This window comes from Chiloscyllium plagiosum, chromosome 14, assembly GCF_004010195.1.
Source record: "Chiloscyllium plagiosum isolate BGI_BamShark_2017 chromosome 14, ASM401019v2, whole genome shotgun sequence".
Lineage (NCBI taxonomy): Eukaryota > Metazoa > Chordata > Chondrichthyes > Orectolobiformes > Hemiscylliidae > Chiloscyllium > Chiloscyllium plagiosum.
In genome coordinates this window covers 15033557-15045387 of record NC_057723.1, presented here as the reverse complement: position 1 = coordinate 15045387, position 11831 = coordinate 15033557, and the positions used below count along the sequence as shown (strand labels likewise).

The 11831-nt window shown below is 39.1% G+C and overlaps 1 protein-coding gene across 1 annotated transcript in view; it reads right to left on the bottom strand.

Annotated features, from left to right (window-relative positions):
• Nucleotides 1-933: 933 nt before the first annotated feature.
• The window catches only part of atox1 (antioxidant 1 copper chaperone), a 12605-nt gene continuing 1707 nt past the window's right edge, over nucleotides 934-11831 (bottom strand). The window contains exons 2-4 of the mRNA XM_043703237.1: nucleotides 10221-10293; nucleotides 7541-7698; nucleotides 934-1208 (exon numbers count right to left, since the gene is read on the bottom strand). Coding sequence (XP_043559172.1) covers nucleotides 7574-7698; nucleotides 10221-10293 — 198 coding nt within the window. The 3' untranslated portion in view covers nucleotides 934-1208; nucleotides 7541-7573. The remainder of the gene's footprint in view (nucleotides 1209-7540; nucleotides 7699-10220; nucleotides 10294-11831) is intronic.

Sequence of the window (11831 nt, the reverse complement as noted above, 5' to 3'; positions counted from 1 at the left end):
AAGACTTCACAGTAATTTTTCAATGATCTTCACATGTAACATATTTTAAATGATACGTTAGCTGCATTTTTCTCTTATTTATACTCCAAGGTCAAAGTATCACCATCAACAGCATATTCTGGAAAGATTGTACCACCATTTGAATTTTAAGGGATGCTTTTAAAAGAACTTCTAAAATCAAATATTGATTTTGGTAGAACTATTATTATTATAGGAATCTTTTCTGGTGGCTTGTGTATTTTTTACCTTTACTTTAAAGATGCACAGCATAAACAGTACTGATAGGTCAAACCAGAGATTTCTCAGCATTTCAAATGGTAGAGGTTTACAACTCAGAAAAAAAGGCCACTTGGCCCATCAATTGCAGACTCAATGGGCTGAATAGCCTGCTTTTGCACGATAGGGATTCTATGACTCTGTGTTGGTCTAAAATAACCACTTAACAATTCTAATTCCATTTTCTAGCTTCTGACCTAGATGTTTTCCAAGGTTTTGCATCACAAGTGCACAGCTAAGTACTTCTGAAATGTTATGGGGGAATTTTGCCTCTACCACCCTTACAGGCAGTGAGTTCCAGATTCCAACTACCTTCTGGATAAAGAAAAAATCTTCACATCCCTCAACCTCCTGCTCCTTACCTTCCTTTAAATCTGCTACCTCTACTCATTGATCCTACCACTAAGCTTATGCAAACCTATTCAGTTTTTATAAAAATGCAAATTTTAAAAATCTGAAATAAACCAAAAATACATAATTTGTTCAGTATTTGTAAAGAGTTTGACACTTAATCAGAAATTATGCCAATAGTAATTTGTTTTTGTGCCATCAGGTGGCGACACAAATAGCATTTTAACTTCTCTAGATACTAAACATTCAGAACCATGGCAAGCTTTCGATTATGTGGTTTAAAACTAATGCCAGGACAGAAAAGACTAAAAGCAACTGTTATTTATTGTATATTTGTATATTGAAGGAAACAATTTTAGTCATCTTTTAAGATATTACAAATGAGGTTTTCAGAGATGTAACAGCATAAACAACCACATAGAAAGCACTTTTTCCTCTATTCAATAAGTGGCTAACAATGATCAGAACTAAAACTTTTCTTTATGTTCACAAAGGATCCAGCCATTGTTGCTCCATAATTTGGTTCCATTGATTCGCCTGATAAACTTGCTCTTTGAATTCATCCGTTCAGTTAGTGTTTTCTGAAAGGGAATGAAATTTAATAGCTACTACAAAGTCAATTTAAACAGTGCAATTTAATACTACAATGAAAAGAGCAAATGAGTAGACGCATCTTAATTTGAAGAGAGAACTCAAGAGCATTATTGTCCTCTTACGTGCATTCACCCAAGGGCTGCCACAGAAAGTTCAGCAGAGGCAGGTAGGTTGAGCCAATTACGCTAACAACACCGTTTGTTTCCACTGCTTTCTATTCTGATAGTATTCTTGGGTGTAGGTTTGCTCATTGAGCTGGCAGGTTCGTTTTCATGAAAATGAACCTTCCTGCTCAGCAAGCAAACCTACATCCAGAACCTCAACCTGAGCTATAAGTCTTCTCAAAACTCGTCAAGTATTCTTCTAACTCCTCCTATTTGTGAGTGACTTGATATCAACAGGTTGTGTGAAATGCAATTCTGACATTGGGCAAGCATCTCAAGATGCATGTTCAAACCTCATCCAGGAAAACTATGAAACAGAATTCAAGCAGTTTGTTAACTTGCAGATGAACAGCAAGTTCAAAAGTGAACATTTAAGATGCAAATAGAAAATTCAACAGCTGGTTTATAATTAACCTTCAGAAGAAAACCAAACTAATCTTCCCCAGTTAGGCCAATACATGTCAGGTTCCACCTCATATGACTTAGTAGGTTATTCAGTTATACACCAAATCACAGCGACAGCAGCCTATTTTCTCATTGTGATGAGGAACAAGTAATTAAAGTGGCCTATTTAGCATTGTGCAGCCAAAGGGTGAATTTAATAGGTATTCACTCATGGGATGGAGGCATTGCTGGCTAAACCAGCAATTATTACCCTAGTTGTCCTTGAGGTGAGGTGTTTTCTTGAACTGATACAGTCCATATGCTGTAGGTAAATCCACAATATCATCAGGGAAGGAATTCCAGGATTTTTACCCAACACCAATTGAAGAGTGGTGGTGTATTTCCAAGTCAGGATGGTGAATCTGCAAGGGGAACTTGCAAATGATGGTGGTTGCCATGTATCTACTGCCCTTGCCCTTCTAGATGGAAATGATCTGGGCTTTGGAAGATGATTGCTTAGGACCATTATCATGCTCCAATACTTAAGAATTATCCATATATGAGAACAGCCTTTTCAAATGACCCATCCACTGCAAGTGATTTGTCAGGCTGCTTTACTGATTACCAATACTGGGATAGTGAGAACTTGTCTTTAACTAAACATTGGGAAGTCTCTGCCACATCCTCTGTCCTCTGACCACGACTGCAATTCCTCTCCCTTTCAAGTGTCTGAGGCTGAAACATATCATTCATAGCCTTGGTACTTGACCCAGAGGATAGCTTGCAGTCACATTCACTCAAGCCATCAAGATGGTATTTCTTTTATTCACACCAGATGTGAGCATCACCTGCTGGGTCAGCATTTATTACTCATCCAAAATTGCCCCTTGAGGTGGTGGTGGTAAACTACCTTCTTGAACTACCACAGTCCATTTAGTGAAGGAAATTCCAAAATGCCACTGAGGAGTGTGTTCCAGGACTTCAAACCAGCAATACTAAAGCTACATTGATATATTTCCAAATCAGAATGGTGAGTGGCTTGGAAAGCAACTGTAGCTGGTAGTGTTATCATGTATTTGCTGCCCTTATCTCTAGATGGTAGTGGTTTTGGGTTTAGAAGGTGCTGTTTAAGGAGCCTTGGTGAATTTCTGCATCTTGCAGATAGCACACACTGCTCCTACTGAGTGTTGATGGCGATGAGAGGTGAATGTTTGAGGCCAATCACGTAGGCTGCTCCGACGTGGATAGTGTGAAGCTTCTTGAGTATTGTTGGAGTTGCACTCATCTAAGCAAGTGGCAAGTATTCCATTACACTCCTAATTTGCTCCATGTAGATGGTGGATAGGCTTAAGGGAAGTGAGGAAAGTCACCTGCTGCAAGATTCCTAGTATCTAATCTGCTCTTGCTACCACAGCATTTATGATTAGTCCAGTTGAGTTTCTGGTTGATGGCAACCCCTCAATATTGACAACAGGAGGGTGGGAGGAATCTCTGTGATGGTGATGCCATTGAAGATCAAAGGCAGTGGCTAAATTTTCTCTTTTTGGGGATGATCATTGCTGGGCACTTGTGTGGTACGTGCACTACTTGTCAGTCCAAGCCTGATATTGTTCAGGTCTTGCTGCATTTGGTCATGGGCTGCTTCAATATCTGAGAAATTGTTAATGGTGCTGAACAGTTTGCAGTCACCACCAAACATCCCCACTTCCAAACTTATGACAGAAGGAACACGATTGATTAAGCACCTGAAGATGGTTTGACCTGGACACTACTGTGAGGAACTCCAACAGAGATGTTGTGGAGCTTAGATGACTGACCTCCAAAAAACATTTTCCTTTGTGTCAGGCATGACTCAAACCAGTGGGGAGTTTTTCTCAATTTCCACTGACTCTAGTTTTACTCAGACTCTGTCAAATGCTGCCTTGATGATCAATGTAGGCACTCATCTCTGGAATTCAGCTCTTTTGTCAAAGTTTTGACCAAAGCTAAGAAGAAGTTGGGAACTGAGCTGCCGTGGTGAAACTCAAACAGCAGGTTATCGCTAAATGCTATTTGGTAGCAGTATGATGAACTAGATACAAATTAATTTAACATATAGCATTATTCAAGAGACTGCTATCTTAGGACATGATGATCTGATGATTAAGTAGTTTGGTTGGGTTGCTTGAGTTTGACATACTGTGCAAAACCAGGCATGCAGTCACCTTCAAGGGTTTTCCACATTTGGGAAGCTTCCAACTGCTCACTCCTTCTGAGAGCCCAAGTTGAGCCACTGTTCTGAGACTGCTCTGAACTTTATCCCTCTAGTCAAACAAAATACATAACATATTCCAAGAATGCAAAATGTACAGACTGTTAACCTAATCTGACAATTCATAGAAATTGATAAACTTTAAAATTAGCTGCCCTGTGATAAGTCTGCCCCAAAGGGGGGAAAAAAAGATTATCTCCTAACATGCATTAGATATATTCAATTTGCTCTTAAGCCCCCCAGTCATTGACGATTAAATAACCTAGTGGCACCCACACTGCGTGGCCATGCAACTACTAGCATTAATTTTAAAATAAAAAGCAGCAGATATCTAAACTCTTTTCTTATTTTAAGAAAGGCTTTCTGGTTTGAATTAGGGGGCAGTACAAAAATATCAAGAGCTTTAGATAGGAAGAACAGAGATAATCAAACAACAGCCACTATACACAGAGGAAACCAAGCCTAGCCACTGTAAAATTAAAGAGCCTCCCAAATTGTATTTACAAAACGTACAATTTACCACTACCAACGAGAGAAAAATGGAGTCAAGCATTTGATTGACTGTCATCAACAGCAGTACTAATCTTTAAACTGACTTGGGATAAACACTAGTTGATTGAGGCAACAGAGGCTATTGTGAGTGACCATCACCTAGAAAGGTTGTGATGTACACCTTCTAATGCTGATTATAATGTTTCTTCTGGTGCACACACTGCTGCTCTGGAGTTAATTATACAAGTAATTGAGTCCCAAAAGCCAGACATTCTTTCCCTTTTTTAAACCTCCTATCACCTTTGAATTGAAAAATTTCAGCACCATTCCTCAACCAGGTAGACCAGGCTTCAGAATCAGAATATCCTTTATTGTCACATGTACTCCAGTACAGAAGTACAGGGCTACAATGAAAAATGTTTACAATGGCTGCCTTCAATGGCACCATCCTAGGTATAAGTACCTTGGTACAAGCCTTGGATACAAATGATAGGCTTAATTCATAGGTCTCTGATCATACCACCACATACAGGAGGTCTGATGAGATACGTTGTTGCACCTCAGGCACTGCCACAGCTAACTCACTGCAGATAAGTTTTAGTTTGATTAATGCAATATAGACACCGCCAAAATCATCTAGCAGAATACCTCATCGCCAGAGCTTTCAAATAAGCACCAAAATTTGTTGGTGGTGAGACAGGTCTTCCCCATTGGATCCTTTCTACATACACTTAGAAACTCTTGCACTCTGATTGCAGATCTCAAAATGGCTGTGACCTGCAAAAGTGGTTTGGAGAGGAATATGGCATTTTTTTTTGTCCAGGTTCATCCTGAGGTGTTCCATAATAGGGAAGGAAACTTGAAAGCTTGGACCAGCCACTGTAGAGGCACAATAGGAAAAGATCACTGTTTAAGACCTTTCACCCAAAGAAACTGAAGGGCGAGAAACTGTAGAGTCCCCCAGGCTTTAAGCCTGAAAAGGAATGTTGATTGTGAACATCAAAAGTATTGAAATCGTGTTGTGGGACAGAGTAGATGATAGCTTATGAAGAAAAGTATGAATTTATTGCACTTTCAATTTGAAATCATTTGCCATGAGGCCATATGCCTTACATAAATATTGAGAGAATTACAATTGTATTAAGGCACCAAAGAGTGGAACTTGCCTTTTTTTAATCCCTTTATCTACTGTAGAACATTGAACATAAAACATTACAGCACAGTACAGGCTCTTTAGCTCTCAATGTCGTGCCGACCTGTGAAACCAATCTGAAGCCCGTCGAACCTACACTATCCCACTTTCGTCCATATACCTATCCAATTACCATTTAAATGCCCTTAAAGTTGGCAAGTCTACTACTGTTGCAGGCAGTGTGTTCCACACCCCTGGTACTCGGAGTAAAGAAACTACTTCTGACATCTGTCCTGTATCTATCACCCCTCTATTTAAAGTTATGTCCCTTCATGCTAGCCATTACTATGAGGAAAAAGGCTCTCACTGCCCACCCTATCTAACCTTCTGATTATATGTCTCAATTAAGTCACCTCTCAACCTCCTTCTAATGAAAACAGCCTGAAGTCCATCAGCCTTTCCTCGTAAGACCTTCCCTCCATACCAGACAACATCCTAGTAAATATCCTCTGAACCTTTCCCAAAGCTTCCACATCCTTCCTATAATGCAGCGACCAGAACTGTAAGCAATATTCCAAGTGCGACCACACCAGAGTTTTGTACAGCTGCAGCATGACCTCACTGTTCCAAAACTCAATCCTTCTACCAATAAAAGCTAACACACTGTATGCCTACTTAACAACCCTATCAACCTGGGTGGCAACTTTCAGGAATCTATGCATATGGACACAGATCTCCCTGCTCATCTACACTACCATTAGCCCATCATTCTGCACTCCTGTTACTTTTTCCAGGGACATGGGAGTCACGACAATACCAGGGTTTGCTCCCTTTCCCTAACTGCCCTAATGGTCTCCTAGGCCATTTCAGAGAGTAGTTAAGAGGCAACCACATTACTGGGGATCTGGAGTCACATGAAGGTCAGATCAATTAGAAAGAAACTAGTGAATCAGTTGGTTTTTACAACAATTGACAATAGTTTCATGGTCAGTATTACAGAGAGAAGTTTCCAATTTCAGACCAGCCATGTGGAGATTCGAACCCATATTCCTGTACCTCTGGAATATTAGTCCAACGAATTACCACTACACTACTATCCCCCTTATACTCTCTCGCTGTACGGAGTAGAGTTGAATTTTACTGCTCTTTCTGTAATTTTCAAGTCCACGTTTTGTACTGTTGTTTTACATGTTTTATGAATAAAGCATATTTTTGGGAAAGTAAAAGAGGTTTATTTGTAGAGGTATAAGTGTGATTGTGATACATTCAGAGCAAGCAGACCAGAATTTTCTTGTCCCCCTTTATTCACCACTCCCCCGGCTCTCTGTGGAAGGTCCTTGACGCTAGTTGACACATTTGTGATATAGCATGATTGGGGTGGAAGAGAGTCACTGGAACAGACTTTATTGCTGGTAGGATTTAATAATTTCAGTGAAAATGGAGGAAAGCACTGGGAGACAATCACAAAAAGATCTGCTCAGCATAACAGGGATACAGGAACCCAACAAAAGCCAGGATAAACCGTGAACTACTTACTCCAAGTAAATCTATGGGAGCATTATGAGTGATAAATATGAGTGGAATGTACCATGCTGCAGGTTAGTTTAAGTTGCCTATAGAAAGAAAGCAGCAATGTGTTCCAGTAAATGATTTTGTTGCAGTAAAATCTTGACCTGTCATTCTTTTAGCTGTTCAATGGAAGTGTGAATTTCTTTTTGAAAGTTACTAGTCTCTACAGAGATGACAATAATGGCTTCTAAAGACACAAGATGTAAGAATATTGGTTTCAGAGTCCAAAGATGGCTGGATAGGAATCACAAGCATCAGGCAGAAACAGTATCAGCGTTGCATGTATATTGAAGATTTCTTTCAGTGTCACATGTACGGAGTCATTACCTTTATCATTTTCACCTACTACCAGTACATGTTCTACTTTTCTCCAACATATTGCACGTCTTTTCCTGTCCTTTTCAGGCATTCTATCAGCACCTCCCAACTTTGGTCAGATTCAATGAAGACTTTTTTGTTAGGAAGATCTATGTCAAACTGCACACCTGCATTAAAACAAAAGAACTGATCAGAAGAGTTAAATCTTAGAGCTCCAAAAGCAGAAATTAGCATTTTGAAAGTGATATGTACTAATTTTATTTGCTTAGTGGGCTAAAAGCACCATACAATATATGTCTGTATATCTTAGTAGAATATCTTGTATCTTCAGATACATAACTAACAACCTCAATAGCTAAGTTATTTTAAACCTTTCTGGAGCAATGGTGGGAGCTTCAGTAAGGGGGAAGGAGGAAACATTCCTGCTCCTTTGACTCTATTTCACATGCTCACTGAATTTATTTCAATGGCATTGGCCAGCGCTCCAACTTCTAGCACTAAAAAGGAAAAATAACAGCAAAATCATGAATATCATCATTCTCCACATTCCTTCAAGTTATACATCATTCCTGAGTTGAACACCACTTCAGAGATTTGAAGCAGGACACTTTCGGCCTCTCTGGGCAGTTAAGATTGGAAAATAATATCCAGCTCTGGCCCCATTCCTACAGCATATTAAAAGGCTCATACTCAAGTGCTGGGTAAGCACATAATGGATAATGGTATTCAGTGCGGATTCATGGATGAAGCCAATTGTATCAGAGGCTCAAATATCTACTCATTGCCCACTCAATATCAATTTTCTAAAAATGTTATTAGCACACCCTGGCAATAACATTATACACAGATTCCATCTCATGACTGTACTAGCTATTCCACCTAATACAAACAGTCTTAGGATTTAAATAGAGCTAATTATATGTATAAGTGATTAGTCTCAGCAAATTCAGTAAATTGCAATGAAGGGCTTCAGCTGATCTGAAAGAAAAATGAAAACTAAACACAAGATAAAGTTAAAAGTCACACAACACCAGGTTATAGTGCAACAGGTTTAATTGGAAGCACTAGCTTTTGGAGTGGCACTCCTTCATCAGATGGTTGTGACAACCACCTGATGAAGGAGCTGCGCTCCGAAAGCTAGTGCTTCCAATTAAACCTGTTGCACTATAACCTGGTGTTGTGTGATTTTTAACTTTGTGCACCCCAGTCCAACATTGGCATCCCCAAATCAAAACACAAGATCGGCATAGCAGCAAAAATGTTTTGCCATCAAGGAGAAAACTATATGGGTTTCCTCTGGCTCACTGGTAATTGCATTTTCTGATATCGCACTCAGCCATACAGTTCATAAACAACTCGAGTTCAGTACCCTTATCTGAGCTAAGAAAATCTCTTAAATTTACAAAGCGCTGCGTTGGTGTGTTATCAAATAAAAGATTGACACTGAGCCAGAACAGGACATATTCACTAACCAAAAGCTACATCAAAGTAGCAAGTCTTAAATAAGGAATTAGGGAGGGAATATTTAAGATGAAATTGGCTGATATATAAAGTCAAAGTTCAATACCACACATTCCCCAGAAACTTTCTTCATTATGGGAGTCAATTCCCAAATACACAGTCACTTGCATGGAGAAACAGATGCAGTGACTGGGCAAAGATTTCCTCAAATAACAATTTCCTTCAATTAGTAATTACCAGCTGGAAACAAAGATCTGCTTATGAGCTTTTCTTAGACAAGGCTCTTTGCCAAAACTGTACCCATACAGTTGCAATGTTTTTGTTAATGTTTTCATATTAACTGAACTTCCATATCAATGCAACCATGCCCTTTATACCTCCAGTTCAATCAATGCTCCAGTTGGGTAGTCCACTTATTTTTTCACCTTTTGAAATGTCAGTCTATTACCTTGCCCGTGATACTGGACAGAAGTTTAGCATAGTGATGTTGTTCTCTTTGTGTCACAACGTTTAAGATGCTAAGAGATTGCTTCCTTGACCAGGGCTATAAAACTAGGAATTGCATTCTCAAGACAAAGTAAGAATTTATGAATGAGGAGAAATGTATAGAAATTGAGAACCTTTGGCATTCTAGAGCACTGTCAATGGTCAGTCATTATACTTATTCAAGATGGTGATTGATAGATCTTTCGACGTGAGGGAATAAATAGAGCAGGGACAAGGTGTGAAAGTGCAGCTGAAATAGAAAATCAGGCAGTCGATGGGTGGAGGCAGTGCAAAAAGGCTAGCCACAGAATTCATCCTGACTGTTCCAAGACCAGAATTCTGAAGAGCTTATTCCTTTCAGCCACGAAATTGATCTTGTAAACAGTAGAAGGTAAATCCCAAAATCTAAATTAAATTGCAAAATAGAACTGGAAGTTTTCAGGCAGAAACTAGTAAAGGACAAATTTACGTCTGGTAAAATAGCATCCATTCTTATGTTGTAAGTTATCAATGTACAGAACAGATGATTGGACAGATTATAAGTAAACACATCAAGCTTTTCGGGACCTAATGGTTGCCATAATTAGAGGGACTTCGGCTACATATATCGTAGATGAACAAAAATGGGTCAAATGACCAACCTTCTGATGTTGCCCTGACATTGATATGTTGAATGAAATAACAGTTATCAGAATTATTTCTCACATGAAAATTAGCTCTCGTATAAAACTGTAAATCTCACCTAACTTATTCAGCACACGGGTCACAGCATTAGAGCAGCCTTCACAGGTCATGTCAACAAAGAACTCGTGTTTCTGCAAAAGATTAACTGATTTTACAAGTCTCAAAAATAAATATGAAAATTTTGATATGAGTCTAACCAAAGACGTTGCCCTCACTATCTCTGGACTTTGCTCCAGCAGATATGCTCATTCCACTAACTGTGAATGCTTGCACCTCATCAGTTTTAATCACAACATAACCGGTTGCCAAGTTCTGGAATTTCTTACCTTAACCACTGTACCTCTCAACAGCTTTTCCTCCCTTGATCCATTCCTTAACACAGATCTTTAAATAACTTTTTAGTCACAGTACTAATTCAAATTCAGTCTATTTGTTCAAAGTTGAATGCAATAATTCAAGAAAGAACAGATGCAATTAATTTTAGAAGCAATATGACTTCAGAACCAATGTTCAAAACAATTTACAGGTTTCCACTCTAAAAAGCTGAGATACGTACACCAATAGCATTATCAAATGAATTGTGTAACTGAATCAGAGATATGGTTTAACAATGCTTCCATGGGTTCACACATACTTTGTTGCCTCTAATCCTGTAACCCTTTGTGATTCTGCCACTTCTGTAACTCTGGCATCTTGCACATTCCTAAATTTTAATCTCTCCTCCACTGGCAGCTACAATTTCAGCTGTCGCAGCACTAAGCTCAAGAAGTTTCTTCCTAAACCTTATCATATCATACACCCCTTTAAACCCCATGTTTTGAAACCAGCTTTTGGTAATCCATCTTAATGCCTTGTGTGCCAAATTATGATTTATAAAAACTTGTTTTTGCTATATGAAAAATGGAATATAAATGCAAAATCTGCCACTTTTTGCTTGAGACATTAAACTAACACTCCATCTGCATCCTCAGATTGATATAAAAGATCCCAAGCCACTAAAGTGAATGTTCGAATCCCTTGAGTCATCAAAACTGACCAGTGTATCTACTGAATGAAAAAACCCCCAAAAAACTGCAGATGCCGGAAATCAGAAATAAAACAGAAACCGATGGAAAAGTTCAGTAGGTCTAGCAGCATCTGTGCCAAGTTAAAGTTTCAAATCCAGTAACTTTTTAAAAAAGTTTTGTGATTTACATATGAAAGAAGTGAAACTAACATGGTCATTCGAACAGATGAGAGCCTTAACAAACAGCCAAGGTATTTTTCAATGTATAACTTCAGTTACATCACACTGTAAACTTTAGCTATAAATTCTGTGTCTTACAAAACCTCCTGATGAAGGAGCAGTGCCCAAAACCTAGTGCTTCCAAGTAAACCTGTTGGAGTATAACTTGATGTTGTGTGATTTTGAACCAAATCCAGTGAGCTTTCTACAGAACACTGAAGCTCTGAAGGTGGGTCACTGGACCCAAAACTTTAACTGTGCTTTGTCTGCACTGGTGCTGCCAGGTAGGTAAAAACAATGACTGCAGATGCTAGAAACCAGATTCTGGACCAGTGGTGCTGTAAGAGCACAGCAATTCAGGCAGCATCGGAGGACAGGCAAAAGCCCTTCCCCGAAACGTCGATTTTGCCTGTCCTCGGATGCTGCCTGAATTGCTGTGCTCTT